At 45.7% G+C, this 19,076-nt stretch overlaps 1 protein-coding gene across 1 annotated transcript; it reads left to right on the top strand.

Annotated features, from left to right (window-relative positions):
• Positions 1–3,716: 3,716 nt before the first annotated feature.
• Positions 3,717–8,738, top strand: LOC119291323 (adenylyl-sulfate kinase 3-like). Its single transcript, XM_037570067.1, has 7 exons — positions 3,717–4,036; positions 4,938–5,078; positions 6,100–6,249; positions 6,319–6,437; positions 6,507–6,591; positions 6,730–6,776; positions 8,288–8,738. Exons 1-7 carry the CDS (start codon positions 3,826–3,828, stop codon positions 8,384–8,386), a joined length of 852 nt encoding a protein of 283 aa, XP_037425964.1. The 5' UTR covers positions 3,717–3,825; the 3' UTR covers positions 8,387–8,738.
• Positions 8,739–19,076: the final 10,338 nt, after the last annotated feature.

Genomic DNA, 19,076 nt, shown 5'->3' with positions numbered 1-19,076 from the left:
GTTTTACCAAAACATTTGGATACTGGCATACAATCCTAAGATCTTGACACAACGTTCGATTCAGTATTTCGGAGGTGTTGAAAGGGGTCGGGTGAGCGTGCGTTCATAGGGTTGAGTGTGTGTGTGTGTGTGTGTGTGTAGCATCCGCGCATGTACATGTTAGGAAAATAATTTTTGATACTTTCTTATTTGGCGAGGGAAGATAGTGATAAATCGTACTCCACGGGCGTTTACGGGCTTAGAGCATCTTCAGCCGCGCCCTCAACAGGCCTCCCCAGGCGAAATTTTAGCGCCGGTGGCCGAAAATCGGCCCAGTCGCGTCCCCAGGACCTCGTTTAGGGTCGGTTTGGGCCAAATCCAGAGCCGGCGATCTCATCCCGAACCCAAGCGACCGGGTGTCGCCTGGGGGCGCCGGCAGAAGCGAAAAGCGGCGTGGGGCCGCTTTGTCGGCGAGAGGAGGCCCTTTTCCCGCCGTTTCCTCCCGCTTCACCCCCTCGGTTTCCCTCTCTTCTCCATTCCTCCCGCCAAACCCTGCCTCTTCCCTACCCTTCCACCCGCCATGCCGCCGAAGAAGTACGTGATGCCCCGCGCCGCGACGGATCCCACAGCCGCCGCCGTCGCCCAGTCGAAGCAAAGGAAGCCGAGGGCGCCGCCGTCCAAGCCCCTGGGCATGAGCAACGCCAACTGGAAGGCGGATGTGGAGCGCCGGGAGGCAGCCACCGCCGATAGGCGCAACACCGCCGCCGCCGCCCAGCCCGACTGACGATGCCTCCGCGACGCCCAGCCCCTCCGACGATGCCTCCGCGATGCCCAGCAGCACAGAAGCCGCGCCGACCAGTCCGGAAGTCGCGCCGACCAGTCCGGAAGCCGCTCCGACTCCTCCCAGCCCGCGTACGCCGCCGCCGACGACGGAAGTCGAGCTCGATGTTTGATGCATTCCTTCCGCGTCCTTCCTTTTTTGTGCGCCGAACTACTGCGTTTTCTTTCATTTGATCGCCGAACTGTGGCACCGAATCGCCGAACTATTGCGATGATCGCCGGATTATGACTTTTTTTTGGAGCGGAAATGATCGAGTTTGAATATGGGGCGCCTTGGGGGACGGCACCTTGGGGCGTGGCTGGGAAGAAACGAACCCCAGAGACCAATCTAGTGCCGCTTCGCCCCAGGTCGTTTTTTTTGGCGCCCTGAAGGGCTGAACGGCTGGAGATGCTCTTTTCTCTGAAATGGAATTCCTGGGGGAGGGGGTTGAAGAGAAGTTAAGGAAGGGTCCGTAGCGGTTCTGTAACAGGCCGTACGTGTAGAATTTTTGATTTTACTAGGTAATTGCCCGTGCGTTGCAACGGGATAAATATTTTATATTTAATCATTGTGATTTATTTAGCATGGTTTTCGCATTGTGCTACAGAACCGAAATAAAAGATGCGAGCTCATAATTTGTCAAATGAGTACACAGCAACTATCATTTCCCCTTTTTTTCAGCTATGACACAAAGCAGCATCCAATCTTTCAATTCCTATTTCAACTATCTTGGCAATATAGCTATATTTCTAGTGGTTATAATACCAACAGTGCACTAAAGTGCACCATAGAGTCATGCCACACCATACGCATCAATTCACAAGCAACTGATTTGAAGATGTGAAAGTAAAAAAGGAAAATCTAGTATACCTTTGGCACCCGCAAAAGAATCAGTAGAACTTTGGATGAAGAAAGTACATCGGAAGGTCTTGTTAGTTGCAACTCTGGCACAAGAGTACTCCTGCAAACAAAAATATTTTGGCAGTGTGTATTTATCTATAATAGATCAAGGGCAAGCAAAAGCAATCGTTCCCAGATGCCCTGAATCTTCCCCGGCAAAGACCTTGCATTACAAGTTGTTACAGCAGAGAATCACCATGTATGTTGCCGCCTACACGACCTGCAGCAGCAAATAATGCACACCGGCTCAATATAGGGAGTTGCAGAGAGTAAGCAAGCTGCCGCTCCACACGAGTTGCCGCTGTACTGACATCCAGTAATAAGTATGTTCTTTTCAAGTAGAAGGGATGAGATTAATTAGATTTTTCACTTTTGTATATTGGCACCTTGAATTCCAGTAGTGCTTGCACTTAGTTTTGGCCGGGCTGCACTATCATGTTCACAATGGAACACAACGTCAATACCTTTACATAAAAATTTACAGGGGAATATGAGCTGCCAACCAGCATTCATGTACACTTTGATCTGAGAACCTGCTGTAGGCAAGTGAAAACTGTTTCTGAATTTCAGAAAGGAAATGGAAAAGAGGGTATGTGTTATATACTTCAGAGTTTGTCTTCATCGAAAACCTTTCCAAGCGAACAACTATGAATTAAGAAACTGTATTTATAATGCACAAACATTCTCTTCGTAAAATCCATGCATTAACCATCGGGGAGCTCTTCCATATATATCCTTGAAAAAATAGTGTGGCAGGCTTATGTTAGCGACAACTGAAGAGCACACGGATATTTAACATAGCATCCCAGTAGCAAGGATAAATATTAAGAAACAATATGCACTATAACACAACTAATTAATCAGAGCAATTCACTTCCTGTAACTGGAGATAGGCATTCAATCACACTACAATCACAACTGCATATGCATCTTGAATGCCACAATTTGAGCATCATGCACGCCTAGCCAACAAATTGATTGTAGTTGGATAAAACTGAAGCAGGTCCCTTGGAGTAACACCTTTGCAAGGCATGGTTTTCTGAGAAATGACGATTCAGACTACAACCAAAGGAATAGAAGTACCAAACTGTCACAGATCGCATTGTGTGCTATGGGAGCTTGCTGAGGGTAGGGTTGTCCTTGTAGGAAAGGAACAAAATTAAAGAAAAAGCAAACACACCTGACATTAGACCTGATCACATGGGCAGTCAAGCTGCTCCTTTAGGAAACCTTGGGCGTATAGGAGCCAGAGAGGCTGTCCGCTACCCATCTGTGGTTGCCGGTGTTGCGACCCTTCTTGCTGCAAGGGGGGATTAAGGAGTTGTCGCCGCTGCTGGAAGGTCCATGGTGGAGGACATGGGAGAAGATGATGATATGGAGAGGAGACTCTTCCTGGCCCTGCCTCCACTGGTCTTGTTCCCTGGAGAGCGGGACAAGAGTAGGTGATTACTGATCGTTCGAGGCCTCTCTCAATTGGCTCTCGCACAGCGAGCCGCCATCGCCCCTTGTTCCCTGGTGACACCATCGCCAATGGTCGCAGAAAGGGAGAAGAGATGACTGGGCGTACGTCAAGAGAGAGTTGAGAAGAGGTGCTGACCTGCAAGAGCTCGTTGTCATCTGCATCATGGATTGCCGCTGCCGCCGCTGCCGCCCCGAGAGAGATGATGAGATGTGTTTCGGGAGGAAAATAGGGTTAGTGGAGAAAAAGCTGAGGGGGTTGAGGGAGGGGTCGAACCGGTTGAGTGGACACATTGACGAAAAAACCAGGGAAGGGTAAACGAAAAAAAATCGGTGGAGGAGGGACGTGCGGGAGGAGGGCAGACGAAGGACAACGACGTGAAACGGAACGCTCCGTTTCTTTTAGGTAGTAGAGAAGATTAGTTCTGGACGAAGCAGTGGCTGTGTACGAGTCGATCACGTCACGCACGCGGCCAGGCTGTGCTGGGAGCTTCGTCCCCCTCCACTCCCGTCAGCTCCCCGGGCCTGCCCCGCCCCGCCCCGCCCCCACTCCGCCGCCGACGTAAGCACACACACCCAGCAGCCTCCCCTCCCCTCCCCTCCCCTCAAGATCCAAGGCACGCTCGCTCGCCCCCTACCCGCCCCCGCGCAATGCCCCGCTCCTGACCATGTCCTCGCTCTCGATCCCGCCTCCGCTCCTGCGGCCCTCGCACTCCCCATCTCCGGCGGCAGCGGCAGCGGCGAATTGGAGGAAGCGCGCGGTGCCGGCGCGCGTGCGCGTGCGCGCGCGCGCTCCGGTGGCGGCACTGGCCGGCGACGGCGGGTGCGCGGGGACCGGGATGGAGCAGCATCTCCAGGCGAGCGCCTCCGGCAGCCCAGGTTCGTGCGGTCGGTGTGTCAGTGACGCCAGAATTATTGGAATCTCCAAAAGGGGTCGCGTAGGATAGGATAAGTGGGACTGGAATCTCGCGTCCTATCCACTTCGCCGCTTTATTATCACACAAGTAGTAGTACCAACATTTTGTGTTCCGATTAGGAGGTGATACTTTACTGATAATAAAATCGTAAAACGTACTAGAACTGAAGGACCTTGATTGCCGATGGATTTGCTGATTTCCGTGGAGGAAAAGGAAGAACTCTGCATAGTTGCTCGTAACACTCGGTTTCGGTCTGATGGCTCTTAAGTTATCTACTTGCTGTATGAACTAGTGAAAGTACAATTGACTGTAGTATTGTACTGTACAAGTTAATTAATATACTTGCAATTTATGGCGACCATGCTTGAGATAAAATGTGTTCACATATTCAGTTCCATGTAAGGAATTTTGGGTAAAGGTTACATTCAAACCTGTCTGGCTGATGGTCATGTTGTCACCTGCATGGCGAAGTCTAAGTAGAAAGACATAAAAGCTATTTGGTTTCAGTGTTACATTTGGAGCATGGAGAATCATATTCTTCCAAAAAAAATATCGAGTTGGTATCTAATAATGTGAAGGAAAAGTTATACTAAGGAGCCGTTCGGTAATCCTGCAGCTCCATGAAATCTGAGGAGCTGCAGAGCACCTCTTTCCCAACTCCACATTTTTTAACTGCTGCTCCACCAACTCCGGGAGTGGAGTACCTCCGAACAGGCCCTAAATTACACGGCTTACACACCTTTGCTATTTCGATGTTGCCTATCCTTTTCTATAATTTTTTTGGTACTTCCTTTCAAATGGGGTACCGGTGGTCAAAAGCAGGAATAGAGTCATGCTAACCATTTCCTGATACCCATTATCAGTGCGAGAGAAGCCTGTCATGTCAAACATTGGGAAATCCACTAATATTCTATGGCATGACTGCCCAATTGGACAACCTGAGCGACAGAAATTGCTGGGGCAGAAAGGATGTGTCATATGGATCACAGGACTCAGCGGTTCAGGTATATTTTCAGCGGATTATATATTGATTTTCACCTGGTATCACCTTTTACATTCTTGGTGAAGTATCTATGGCACTGTTGCTGTCTGTTGTCAAAATGGTTTCTTTCTGTTATGGTCACGTAGACTCTTGTTGATGTGTTGGTTGTGTTACAACAGAGGAATTGGTCCAATCTTAGCGTTCAATCTTCATCAATATATTGATGATGGTTTAGAGATGTTTCCCTATAGACGACGCGACATTTACACTGGTATGTCTAACCAAATGAAGTTTGAGATTTGAGCATTCACACAATTTGGGCACTTCTTTCATAGGTTGATAAGCTCCTCTGGGTGTTATGCTCATATCAGTTTGGTGTTTGCTGTATAAGCAGTTAGCTTCTTGATGATCATGAATATGCAGAACATAGCGTTGCTATGTTGACACAAAGGGCATTTACAGGCCTTCATACTCGGTGTCATAACGGTCATTTTGTATGTTTTGGCACCAGTACATGATCTTACTGTATTGGCATCAGTACCTGATCGTCACTCTCATCTTGCTTCTAGTAGTTCATTTCGAAGTCCATTTTCTCTGTCTTCTAGCATTTTTCCTTCGGTAGATGATGGTTGTTGGATAATGATTAGCACCATATTGTATACTGAGTATGAGATTAGTCTACGTGGCTATAGTTTTCCTAGTCCGTGGTTCTGAAATACTCCCTCCGTTCACACGTATAAGATTTTTTAAATTTCTTCTGAATCGGATGTATATAGAGTATAGACACGTTTTAATGTGTTTATTCACTCAGTTTAGTCCGTATGTAGTCCATATTGAAATATCCAAAACATCTTGTGAACGGGGGGAGTAGCTCCTGAGCCATTCTATCTAAATTTTATATAAAGGTAAAAGATGAACCTATTTCAGTTGATCTTGGAGTACTATGAACCACGCCTAGGATTACCTTGGTTCTCTTGTAGCTTCAAAATTATCTAACACATAAGGAAGCCATCACGAGGAACTGCCGTGTTTCCATATGTCAGGGAAAAGTACCGTTGCCTGTGCACTGAGTCGGGAATTACACTACAGAGGCCACCACACGTATGTTCTTGATGGTGACAACCTCAGACATGGCCTCAATCGAGATTTAAGCTTCAAGGCAGAAGACCGTACAGAAAATATACGAAGAGTTGGTAAGTTCTGACCAATAAGAGCATCCATTAGAGACGGTTTTATAATGACAGTCGTATATTCTTGTACAGGAGAAGTGGCAAAGCTTTTTGCAGATGCTGGTACCATATGCATTGCTAGTTTGATATCTCCATACAGGAGAGACCGTGATGCATGCCGAGCTCTACTTCCAGATTCTAGATTTATTGAAGTATGCTTATCTTATGATTCCTTGACGCCTCGTTAATGTTAACCATCTAACAGCACACAAACCTTACAGGTATTTATGGATTTGCCACTAGAATTATGTGAAGCTCGTGATCCTAAAGGGTTATACAAGCTTGCACGCACAGGAAAGATTAAAGGTATGGATAGTCTTTGAACCTCTTTTAAACATTGAAGTTCCACATTTTAATGCATTCAGCATCAACTCAAAGAGCTTACCTGCTGAAAGTACAAGAATATTATTATTTTTACTTTAAACGTTGCCTTTTGACAAACAGGGTTCACCGGAGTTGATGATCCATACGAATCACCAGTGAATAGTGAGGTCAGCTTTTGATCATACCTCACCTTCCTACTTTCTTTGAACGAATGACAGAAGAATTTGTCGTTATTTCATTAACAACAACAACAACAACAAAGCCTTTTGTCCCAAACAAGTTGGGGTAGGCTAGAGGTGAAACCCATAAGATCTCGCGACCAACTCATGGCTCTGGCATTAAAAAAAAGAAATTTCAAGCTGAAAGGAAAATAAACTTCAACTACTCTGAACAGGCATTAGCGCCTGAAAGTGTTCAGTATTGCCTCGGCCCAGCATATAAGAAAATTCTTTTCTCAGTGATGATGTTGTAGCTGCTCTTTACTTTCTGCTTTAAGATAAGCCTGCATGGTTCTTCGATGAGCAGACACATCTTGTAGCCACCATTCCAGTAAGTTACCTGTGTCCATGAGAATGGGTGCACAAGTTAAACTTTTGAGTCAGGTAGACACCGCATTCCAGATGAAGGACGAATAGTTGCAGTGTAGTGGGAGGTGGATAGGTGATTAATTGTTTCCGAAGATCTCATGCGCAATGGACAGTAGTAATTGTTGGGCCATAGGCCATTCCCTTGCAAACAATGTATTTTGCGCAGCTAGCCAGACAAAGTTTGTTTTCCCCATACGCCTCCCAACCCAACTGGGAGCCGGGTTCCACTATAAGCTTAATGGAACAGAGTTCACAAAACCAAAATAAAAGGGGAACGTCCAGGATGAATCTCAGTAATGGGTGATACATTGTTGTGGGATGCTTGATCAGTATGGCAAAATTCTCAAGCTTGGTCGCTGTGATTGGATTTAATGTTTATCTGCCACTATTGACTCTATTAATCCTTATTCTGTGAATAATGGAAAAATGTAAAAAGTTAACATTGAACAACCTGTAGTGAGTCTATTAGTGTTTTCATATGTTAATGTGTCCAATATTGACTACATAGTACTCCCTCCGTTCCAAATTATAAGATTTTCTAACTTTTTCGGAATTGGATGTATATAGACGCGTTTTAGTGTGTTTGTTCAGCCATTTCAGTCTGTATATAGTCCATATTGAAATATCCAAAACATCTTATAACTCGGAACAGAGGTGATAGATGATATGAGCAACCATTGGTACTTAGCTATGCGCTAGTACAATATGGGATGTCATCCAGATCCCAACTTGTGATATGCCAGCTCTCCCTAGTTTGTTTTCATCTGGATTAATAGAACTGTACCCATCGAGCCCTACTTATTGCTTTCGTTTTTTTCATCCCGAAAGCCCTACTTATTAATTGAGCCTGAGATACATGTCGATTGCTCATATAGGTCACATTTGAATTGTTCATTTACTTTAGACAACAAGTCCAATATTCTAGTAGATGCCTAGATAGCTCATCAGCCATCATTCAGCAGTACCCTAAGTCCTTAACCCTACTGCTGCCTCCACCATGTAAAATGGAAAATTTGTTCATTTGTTTGATTAAACTGAAACGATTCTTCTCTTCAAAAAACTGAGATGGTTCATTTTATGATGTTGTACAGATAGTAATTAAGATGGAAGGTGGGGAATGCCCTTCACCGAAAGCAATGGCCCAGCAAGTTCTGTCCTACCTTGAGAAGAACGGATATCTGCAGGCTTAGCATCTATATATACCCGAGAAGATTGATGTTATTCTTGTGTGTCCATAACTCATGGACACAGGTACAGTCCATTTGGTCACATCCAGAATAAAAGGTGCTGTTATTGAAGCGGCAAGCTGCCTCGATGATCAGTTTGATTGTTCAGCATTGCTCCTCTCCTGTGTGTTGTGCTATTTTAGCTGTAGTTTATGCTTACTCACTTTGGCTGAAATGGTGTGGTGTGCTGTGTTTATTTGTTGGTAATGTATGATTTGATTGTGGGTGTCAAAGTACAAATAAACCGTGCTTGCGTTTTCCGAAAGCTGCTTGTTCGCACACTGAATTGAATTTCCGAGAAGAAAATGCAGCACCAGTGATGTGCTATTCCCTCTAGACACTTGAGATCACACTCTCTGTTGAAAACACGGGGGGAAAATGTTAGTCCTCTCTCCTCTTAGGCAGAGAAAGCACCCCATCAATCACTCCCCACTGACTGTTAAGTACGTTATGTGGTAATGTTGTTTGATTGATCCTGCTGCTTTTTAAGTGTAGTAGTAATAAAAAGTTTTCATGCTCGTGTCATCCCCAACGACAGTTGTTTGCAGTGCAATCTACAATCATGGGCACGAAAGCAGTGAGAAAGCACCCAGGCGGCGAGCCGCAAAGCAGCAGCCGACCAGCAGGAAATGCACGTTCCGCACCACACATCTGGTGTCCATAAAACGGCCGACCAACACCTGATCCCAGTTTGACCGGCCATTGACACACGTCATCACTTGCAAAGTTAGTCGCTCACCCCCGGCGATCAGATCAGTGTGCCCCCCACCGTCCGGCCGCCGGCGACGTCCGAAGCTTCGGATGGCATGCGCGTGCTCTGAACTCTGAAGGGGCAAGTCTGAACATCCTCCTCGGTTCTGACCACTTCAGTAGTTAGTGGTGACCGGTGGTGACGCTGGGGCGCCTGGGGAGCACCATTGAACCGGACCAAGTCCGGTCCGAGTTCTTTTATTGCCTAACCAACTGAAACAAGCAAGCAGGTGCCAAAAAAGAAGCAAACGAAGGAAAGTAGTCCGTTCTGGAGTTTTATCTCTGGGCTCTACCGTTGAGTTTCAGTCTGCCGGAGCGCGTGCTGCCGGCGCAGCGTAGAGGACGGTGCTGCGCCCAGGAAAAAAAATTCTAGCGGCTATAGGTTCACCAGGGAGCTTGTCGTACGCCGTGGATCACCGGCTCTGGCCGCCCGCCTCACGTTTTAACTAGCGTCTGGGTCAAACTGTCCAAGCAAGCTGGTCTTTTCAGGTCGAAACAAACGAGTAAACGACGCAGGAAATCAACTGGATTGACCTGGCGAACGTTTTTACCGCTGGACCCGCACTAGCGCCCCCGGCGAGTGATTCCGCTGACCGTGTTCTCCTGTTAGGTGAAAACTAGGAGAGGGGTCTACGTACGTTCACGTTGTGCTGCTACTGTACTGTATTCGTATCATCGTATGCAGCAGGGCAGAATTCAACGCAATAGAGTAACATTCTTGTCCCGCGAGGTCAATTCGGTCTAGTGTTGATTTGGCCGAAGTTTGGCCTAGTGGCTCGCGGCCGGACAGAGAAGAGAACGTACACCATGGTAGAGTTCGACTTGGGCTAGGAGAGCGGTTTGACTTCTGCTTCACGGTCTGTGGTGGAAAATATTGGGAGTACAAAAATGTGGTATCACCTTTGGGCTGATCGTACGTGTCATAATGGCAAATTTTACTTATCATAATGGCTTCTGAGGGCATTTCTAACCGATCCCCAATGAATAGTGAAGTATCCGGTGAAGTAAATTCTTAGTGGAGTATATTTACTCCATTAAGTTTTGGCCGAACCTAACCAATCCCCTATATTAAACGGAGTAAAAAAAATTGTCATTTGCATTTCATTTTCGGCCACCGAAACACATTTATTTGCTTCTTTATTTTATTCAACGACATTTTGATACATTAGAGTACATAATTCACCAATTCTTCTCTATGGGAGAAAGATCAAAGAAAACAAGAAGCACAATTAGACATTTTAAAAGACATCCAACTTTCATAACTGCTCCCACTAGTTGGATTAACATCTTCTCTATGTCTTCATTGTTGATCTGCGGCTTTTCGAGCTTGCACACTTCTTTCTTCTTCGATTCTAAAGAAGTAGACGTTGCTTGGCATCTAATCTCATCTCTAGCCTCAGTTCTAGCAACGAGTGCACGAACATCTATTCAATTCCGTGCTATCAATAGATCGATGTATTCTTCCTCCCAATACAAAAACTTGCATCCACCCTACACACAAATTTGAGCAAACAATGAGCTACCGAAATTGTGCCGAATCTGGTGAACAACCGAATCAAAGAAGCACATCCACCATTATTTTTGCACTTGAAGAACACCCACCCAGAATGTTGCGGCGTGGTAGAAACTCGGCGCACCACCTGCCACGGGCAGTCGTCACACTGTATGACCGGCAACGGCGAGCCGACGAGCCGCTGGGCCAGCACCGAGCCCGGGCGATGGCCGGGCGTGTCTTCTTTGGCGAACCGACGACGGGAGAGATTAGAGTGGCTAGAGGCGGAGCCAATACCTACATGCGGCATGGAGGCATTGTCGGGGCTGTGCGGTCCGCTTCTCGACCAATCCATGGCAAGGCGCAGTCGCCGGCGACCGGAAACGCCAAATCCGGCGGCGGCGGCAGTAGCTGCAAATCCGCCGTTTCTTTGCCGGTGACGGGACGAGGAGGCACAAATCCAAGTGGTAGAGGACAACGACGGAGCCTACGGAGTTTTCATGGCGGCTAGCGGGTGCCAGCAAGGGGTGGGAGGGGCGGCACTGGCATAGATGCGGCACGGGAGTGGAGGGGGAGAGCCAGTGGAGGAGAGACACGGCTTTTACTCAGCCGCTGAGTGGTGGAGTAAACATAGGAAGAAAGTTGGGGCCGGAGTAAATTTTTTACTCCCTTACGGCGGATTGGGGATCGGCTAGGTGCCTTTAGAGAAGTAAAACTGAATTTTTACTCCTTTAACCGGTTATAATAGATCGATTAGAAATGCCCTAATAAAGTTACAAAGATGAAAGCACTACATATATAAGCCGCACGGGTTTTCGCTATTTTGAACTCTGCGTGACATATCAAGAGCTAAATACTAAATAACTAGACACAGCTAGGAGTGGATTAGCTAAAGAAATAATCATGGCCAAAATAATCAGCGGAGCGCGACAAGTGGAATCTGAACCTGTGAAAGCGATGCGGGGGGTAACAAGTGGCGGACTGGATCAGGACGCCAGAATGTGTAGAGGGAAGGAAGCCGTGGAGAACTAATGCAGGACGTAAAAACAGATGAGAAATGAGATGGAAACTCAGACCAAGAACAGAAGCGAGAGAGTGATTGGCCGGCCGGGTTCTTTCTCGCAAGGAAAAGAGGAGAGAGGATAAGGCCATTTAATTTCCCATACTTAGTGAAACACTTAGTTGAGTGTTGTGAATCGATGACAGTCGAATTAAAGTTTCGTGAAGGCAATGCAAGGCTCCGGCGGCGCGACGAAGCCACGTGTGCGCGTAGAGTGAAGTACTCGACGCCGAAGGTCAATACGTGCAACACGTAACCCATCATTTAAAAGAGGATAAGAGAGCTAGGTTGATACTGCGATTGAGATCTTACATAAGAAAATTACGTAGAGGTGGAGGCTATGGCTCTTGCTATTAATTACGCGATCCACGAACAGAACGTTGACGATCGATGCAAAAATGGCTTGAATTTTTGCAAGCAGAGGTCATTAGCCGGCGACTAGACAATCATGCCAAGTCCATTCGTCATTAATACAAGATTGCCACGTGCTAGCCACACATCTTCATCTTCTTCTTCTTCTTGAGGATCACTACTCAAACCAAAAGATTATTTCATGCTGTTTTGTCTTGACAGGAGACGTGCGGTGCATGTTGATGTTGGCGAGGCGTGCGAGTGACAGGAAGCACACGGCATGGACGTACGATGGATGCGTTTCCACATCCGGCTTGTGGATTGGGCTGGAAGTCTCGGACCCGCCTTGAAGGTTTCCCCTGCGTTTGCGTTCCTTTCCCTCCAACGCCATGTACCTAATTTAACGGTCGAAATGAATGGAGTAGCTATGGCGGCGGTTGGAAAAAGAGGCCCGGAGTGTGCCTGCATGCAGGCCGTCGTTGTGCATGCATGTGGCCGGCCGTTACGTACGTGGCCGACGTGCATGTGGTGGTGGTGGTGCCTTCGTCCAAGATTTGGCAACGGCACAGGGAGAAGGTAATGATGGAGGCGGGCATGGACACGCCACGGGAGAACTCCTCGCTGGATCGCCCGCTCGCCCGCATGGATACGCCACGGAAGAGGCAAATCGACCGGACGGTTTATTATTCCGCAGAACAAGTGTGCACGGAAATGCAAAGCTTATTTTAATCATTTAATTTTTACCAGAAAACTTCCGATCTATTCATCAACTGCTATGGCGATACAAGTAACATGATCGGAAGTAAAAAATTACATCCGGATTCTTAGACCACTCAGCGACGACTACAAGCAGGGAGCGAGCCCAAGGCACACCGCCTTCATAGCGCCTCCTCATCGAGCCGGATAAATGTTGTTATAGGAGACAATCGGGTAGTGGTCGTGTTAATGCCCCATGGTATCAATGCACCAGAACAACACTGCCGCTGGTGAAGAAAAGTATATAGATTGGAAGGGTCCAACCTGTAAACACACGAACGCAGACGAATGAAGACTGCATCCGACCTGATCCACCGATAACATGATCAAAAGACCTACAGTGGTAAACACATATTGTTTAGCGAATCTGTGACCTCTAGGTGGCAGGTGTTAGTATCTACAAGGAGCAAAGATTGCAGAGTATTTGACAACAAATACCACATTAGGGTTGTCGTCCCACTGAACTACCACTTTCAAAAAAATGACTGATAACTACCGAAAATTTTAAAATTTTGTGACAAAAAACTACCAAGTCGTGTTGACGACCGTTTTAGCCACTTTAATCGTTTTTTGACATGGCTGGCCCACGTGGCAGGCCGACGCGTGCCCTAACGGCTAACGACGCCCTTCTGTCGGCCGTTAGTGCCACGGCCCGGTCGGAACCAGCCCAGCCATATCAGAACGGACGACCGGCTCGGCCGTACCCGCTCACTCACTCCTCTCTATGCTCACTCACTCCTCTCCCCCGTTCGCTCTCTGCTTCCTCTTCTTTCTCACCTCCGGCTACTGTGACGTGGTGGCGCGAGCATGCCTTCCTGGCCCAACATCAACGAGCAATAGTAGAAAACAGGGCATCAGTCCCGGTTCCAGAGGGCCTTTAGTCCCGGTTCTCCAACCGGGACTAATGCCCACCACTTTTAGTCTCGGTCGTGTTACGAACCAGGACTAAAGAGGCTCCACATGGCCGCTGTGGGGCGCCCATGCAGGAGGACCTTTAGTCCCGGTTTGTAATACCGACTGAGACTAAAAGGCAGCCACGCGTCAGCAGGTGCATGCGCTGGGGTATTTGTTTTTTTTTGAAAGGATGGATTTAGGGTTTAGGGGTTTTCATATTGTGTTTCCCCCTTTTCTTTTTGTGTTTACCCTTCAATTCTTTTACGTTTAGGGTTTCATTTTTAATTTATGTTTTCCATTCAACTTGACGCTAGCTATTACATATAGCAAATCAAGGAACCATTACACAACATCGTCATGAACCTATATAAAGAGAAGTGACCTCTCTTTCTTCGTGCTTGGTCGAACAACAAGTTTTCGTATATCTATCCGACGCTACTATATATAGTACACGATTATGCATACATACAATATAACATCACTTAAGATCCCTAACATCATCTACCAAAATTGTATTGCAATTCCCGATGGTATTCTCCGTCTTCAGGTATGATGTGCTCAACAAAGAATCCCGCCAATTCCTCTTGAATTGCTCTTATGCGGTCATTTGGTAGGAGTTCGTTCTGCTTCTCCCAGATCTAATTTAAAGAAGGGGTTCAGTACATATATATGAATGAAACTCAACCCAATTGATGGTAATAAAATAAAATTATGATTATTGTTTACGTATTTCAAATTGTCGTGAAGATCTGCCCCGCTCAGAGGTCGAGTGGCGAATGAACTCGCAAACATAGTATCCACATAAATGATTCCCGGGTGCCTGCCACAAGCACTATACGAGAATATAGTTCAATCAAAATGATAATCAAGCATGATAATGGTATTGAAACTAGAATCAATGAGAGATGCGCGGAACTAGCTAGTACTACTTACTTTGGGGTGTGTAAACCACATCTCCTTTTTCCATTCACCCGGTACCAAGCTGGTGAACTTTTTCCAAATCCTGCCCGGCAAAGAGAATGATTACTTGGTATCAGGAAATGAACGAAAGTTGTCGATATGGTGCGATAATGATTGAACTTACTTCTGGAGCATTTCACTCATGTCCTCCCACTCCTTAGGCTCTTTACATCTCGAGTCCATGACAATTACTTGTCCCCCATCAAGCTGAATGGCTAGCAGAATAAAGTGGAACCTGCACATGCACAACTCATCGATTACACTTAACCTTGAGTAAGCGAAACAGAATATGCACAAGACAGTAATTAACACTCGCTTGAAGTTGTAAGGAAAGATTATTTCCCTTCTGTTTTGATGTCGTAGTAACGCCTTCAGCAAGTTTTTCTCAGTTTCATCAGTGTTCTTTTGTACCGTATATTCATTTACAGTATTTGGTTAATGAACCCAATGTCATAGATTTGTCCTCTATTGCATTCGATGATCTTCAATCTGCATAATATAGTGAGGATAATTATACATGCAATGAACGAGCTGAGCTAGAGACTTGATTATAGAAATAATACTTACAGACAATAGCAAGTTACGAGAGTTTTGTCGAGGGTGTCTTGATTGTATAACTGAAATAATTCTTCAAATTCAACATACAACAGGTCGACTCCAATGAAGTCGTGCTCATCCTTAATTCCCAGCAAGATATTGTCAGTCCTGCTTGCAGGTTTTCAAGTACCAGTCATGCAATCTTCGCATCATCGTTGATAGATGCGGGAGCTGCTGAGGTTTGATGAGAGGCTTCCCGTGCTCGTATCTAAAGGGCGCTACTACCTCAACAATTTTGAACTGTACATTATTGTCTAAGTAATCACCAAGATTGGTACCGGGTGCTACCCACAGATCATTAGCGATCTCGGTAAACACCTTGAGCGGGGGGAACAATTGATTTTCCTGTTCGCCAAGTTGGGGAATTGTTTTCCCACTTCGTCTTGCAGCACTGCTAGTACTTCCCGACCGCTGCGCTTCTTCAAATGTCTTTTCAATATAGTGGGTACTCTCAATTTCTTGTCTTTATTACAGTCTTCTTTGTGCCATTGTAACAACTTGGCATGCTCTTTGTTTCTGAATAGATATTTCAACCGTGGTATTATAGGAGCATACCACATCACCTTGGCAGGAACCCTCTTCCTGGGGCGCTCGCCCTCAACATCAACATGGTCATCTCGTCTGATCTTATACTGCAATGCACCGCATACCGGGCATGCATTCAAATTCTCGTACTCCTCACCGCGGTAGAGGATGCAGTCATTAGGGCATGCATGTATCTTCTACACCTCTAATCCTAGTGGGCAGAGAACCTTCTTTGCTTTGTACGTACTGTCAGGCAATTCGTTATCCTTTGGAAGCTTCTTCTTCATAATTTTTAGTAGCTTCCCAAATTCGTTGTCAGATACACCATTGTCCGCCTTCCATTGCAGCAATTCCAATGTGGTACCAAGCTTTGTGTTGCCATCTTTGCAATTTGGGTACAACCCTTTTTTGTGATCCTCTAACATGTGATCGAACTTCAACTTCTCCCTTTCACTTCTGCATTCTCTCTATGCATCAACAATGACCCGGTGAAGATCATCATTGGGCACATCGTCTGGTGCCTCTTGATCTTCAGCTTTCCCTGTTGCAGTATCACCATATTCAGATAACATAGGATAGTTGTCATCATCCTCTTCTTGTTTGTTGTCTTCCATCATAACTCCTCTTTCTCCGTGCTTGGTCCAAACATTATAGTGTGGCATGAAACCCTTCTCAAGCAGGTAGTTGTGAAGGGTTTCAAGGAAGAGTGATCCGTCATATTCCCACAGATAGTACATGGACAATACATAAAACCATTCTGCTTGTTTGCCTCAGCCACTTCGAGAAAATTATGCAGGCCCTCAATGTAGTCGGAGGTGCGTCGATCACCGTACATCCATTGCCGGTTCATCTACGTGCATTATATAATTAAGTATATCAAAAACTATTACAAAACATCATGAATAGAGAAGTAACCAAATTAATAGAAGTTCATCATCACATTAAAACCAAAGTACAGTAGTGATCAAATGTTATTACTAAACAAATAAACACATAAAGTTCATACATAGTTCTCATAGAACAACATACAACTCTCTAGAGCATCTAATTAAAACATACATTGAAACTAACATACAACTATGTGAAACATTTAAATGCAACAACAAATGCGATCAAAATCGCAACTAAGGTAACAATTGATCCAATAGCATAATGATACCAAGCCTCATTATCAATATAATATTTTCTAATCTTTCTAATCTTCAAGCGCATTGCATCCATCTGGATATCTTGTGATAATCGACGACATCGACAACATGCAACTTTAATTTCATCTTCTCTTCTTCAACTCTTTTCAATTTTTCTTTCAAATAATTGTTTTCTTTTTCAACTAAATTTAACCTCTCGACAAGAGGGTCGGTTGGAATTTCTGGTTCACATACCTCCTAGATAAAGACATCTATGTCAAGTTGGTCGGCATAATTATCATAAACACTAAATGAAACAAATAGTTATAAAAGATAATATACCACATCCGAATCATAGACCGTCCGAGAGCCGACGGGGGTGGATACCAAAACCATGGCACTATATAATAACAAATAATAATAAAATCAAGATAATCATAAAATTATCTATCTAAATCATACAAGTAAGAATTTTTTCTTTTAAAAAGAAGATAAGAACAAGAGGCTCGCCACGGTGGTGCCGGCGACGAGATCGGCGCGGGCGATCGACGACAGTGAGGACGGGGACGGGGACGGGACGTGTTGGGGATATAACCCCGTGGTGTGACCCGCCCAGGAGGGGCTAGGTTACACCGTTGGCTATTGATAAGTAAAGGCCCAAGTAGGCCCAAGGAGACAAGACATGAATGAAGGAAATATGCCCTAGAGGAAATAATAAAGTTATTATTTATTTCCTTATTTCATGATAAATGTTTATTATTCATGCTAGAATTGTATTAACCGGAAACATAATACATGTATGAATACATAGACAAACATAGTATCACTAGTATGCCTCTACTTGACTAGCTTGTTTATCAAAGATGGTTATGTTTCCTAGCCATGGACAAAAGAGTTGTCATTTGATTAACGGGATCACATCATTAGGAGAATGATGTGATTGACATGACCCATTCCGTTAGCCTAGCACTTGATCGTTTAGTATGTTGCTATTGCTTTCTTCATGATTTATACAATGTTCCTACAACTATGAGATTATGCAACTCCCGTCTACCGGAGGAACACTTTGTGTGCTACCAAACGTCACAACATAATTGGGTGATTATAAAGGTGCTCTACAGGTGTCTCCGAAGGTACATGTTGGGTTGGCGTATTTCGAGATTAGGTTTTGTCACTCTGATTGTCGGAGAGGTATCTCTGGGCCCTCTCGGTAATACACATCACTTAAGCCTTGCAAGCATTGTAACTAATGAGTTAGTTACGGGATGAAGTATTACGGAACGAGTAAAGAGACTTGCCGGTAACGAGATTGAACTAGGTATTGGATACCGACGATCAAATCTCGGGCAAGTAACATACCGATGACAAAGGGAACAAAGTATGTTGTTATGCAGTCTGACCGATAAAGATCTTCGTAGAATATGTAGGAGCCAATATGGGCATCCAGGTCCCGCTATTGGTTATTGACCAAGAATAGTTCTAGGTCATGTCTACATAGTTCTCGAACCCATAGGGTCCGCACGCTTAAGGTTTCGATGACAATTATATTATGAGTTTATGAGTTTTGATGTACCGAAGGAGTTCGGAGTCCCGGATGAGATCGGGGACATGACGAGGAGTCTCGAAATGGTCGAGACGTAAAGATCGATATATTGGAAGACTATATTCGGAGTTCGGAAAGGTTCCGAGTGATTCGGGTATTTATCGGAGTACCGGAGAGTTACGGGAATTCGCCGGAGAGAAGTATTGGGCCTTATTGGGCCATACGGGAAAGAGAGAGGGGTTGCCTAGGGCAGGCCGCGCGCCCCCCCATGGCCTAGTCCGAATTGGACTAGGGGGAGGGGCCGCACCCCCTCCTTCCTTCCCTTCTCTCTTCCCCTTCCTTGTCTCCTACTGCTAATACATGGAAGGATTCCTAGTTGGACTAGGAAAGGGGGAATCCTACTCCCGGTGGGAGTAGGACTCCCTAGGGCGCGCCATAGAGAGGGCCGGCCCTCCCCCTTCCCCACTCCTTTATATACGGGGGCAGGGGGGCACCCCATAGACACACAAGTTGATCTTCGTGATCGTTCCTTAGCCGTGTGCGGTGCCCCCCTCCACTATATTCCACCTCGGTCATATCGTTGCGGTGCTTAGGCGAAG

The sequence above is a fragment of the Triticum dicoccoides genome, chromosome 4B (genome assembly GCF_002162155.2).
Source record: "Triticum dicoccoides isolate Atlit2015 ecotype Zavitan chromosome 4B, WEW_v2.0, whole genome shotgun sequence".
NCBI lineage: Eukaryota > Viridiplantae > Streptophyta > Magnoliopsida > Poales > Poaceae > Triticum > Triticum dicoccoides.
Note: the sequence above shows the minus strand (reverse complement) of the source record. Positions and strands in the feature narration are given on the sequence as shown.

Bases quoted from the DNA above. Each gene is read 5' to 3' on its own strand.
- LOC119291323 (XM_037570067.1), top strand. From the start codon at position 3,826: ATGTCCTCGCTCTCGATCCCGCCTCCGCTCCTGCGGCCCTCGCACTCC. The intron at 4,037-4,937 runs GTTCGTGCGGTC...ACCCATTATCAG, and splicing joins GAGCGCCTCCGGCAGCCCAG to TGCGAGAGAAGCCTGTCATG. The intron at 5,079-6,099 runs GTATATTTTCAG...TCCATATGTCAG, and splicing joins CACAGGACTCAGCGGTTCAG to GGAAAAGTACCGTTGCCTGT.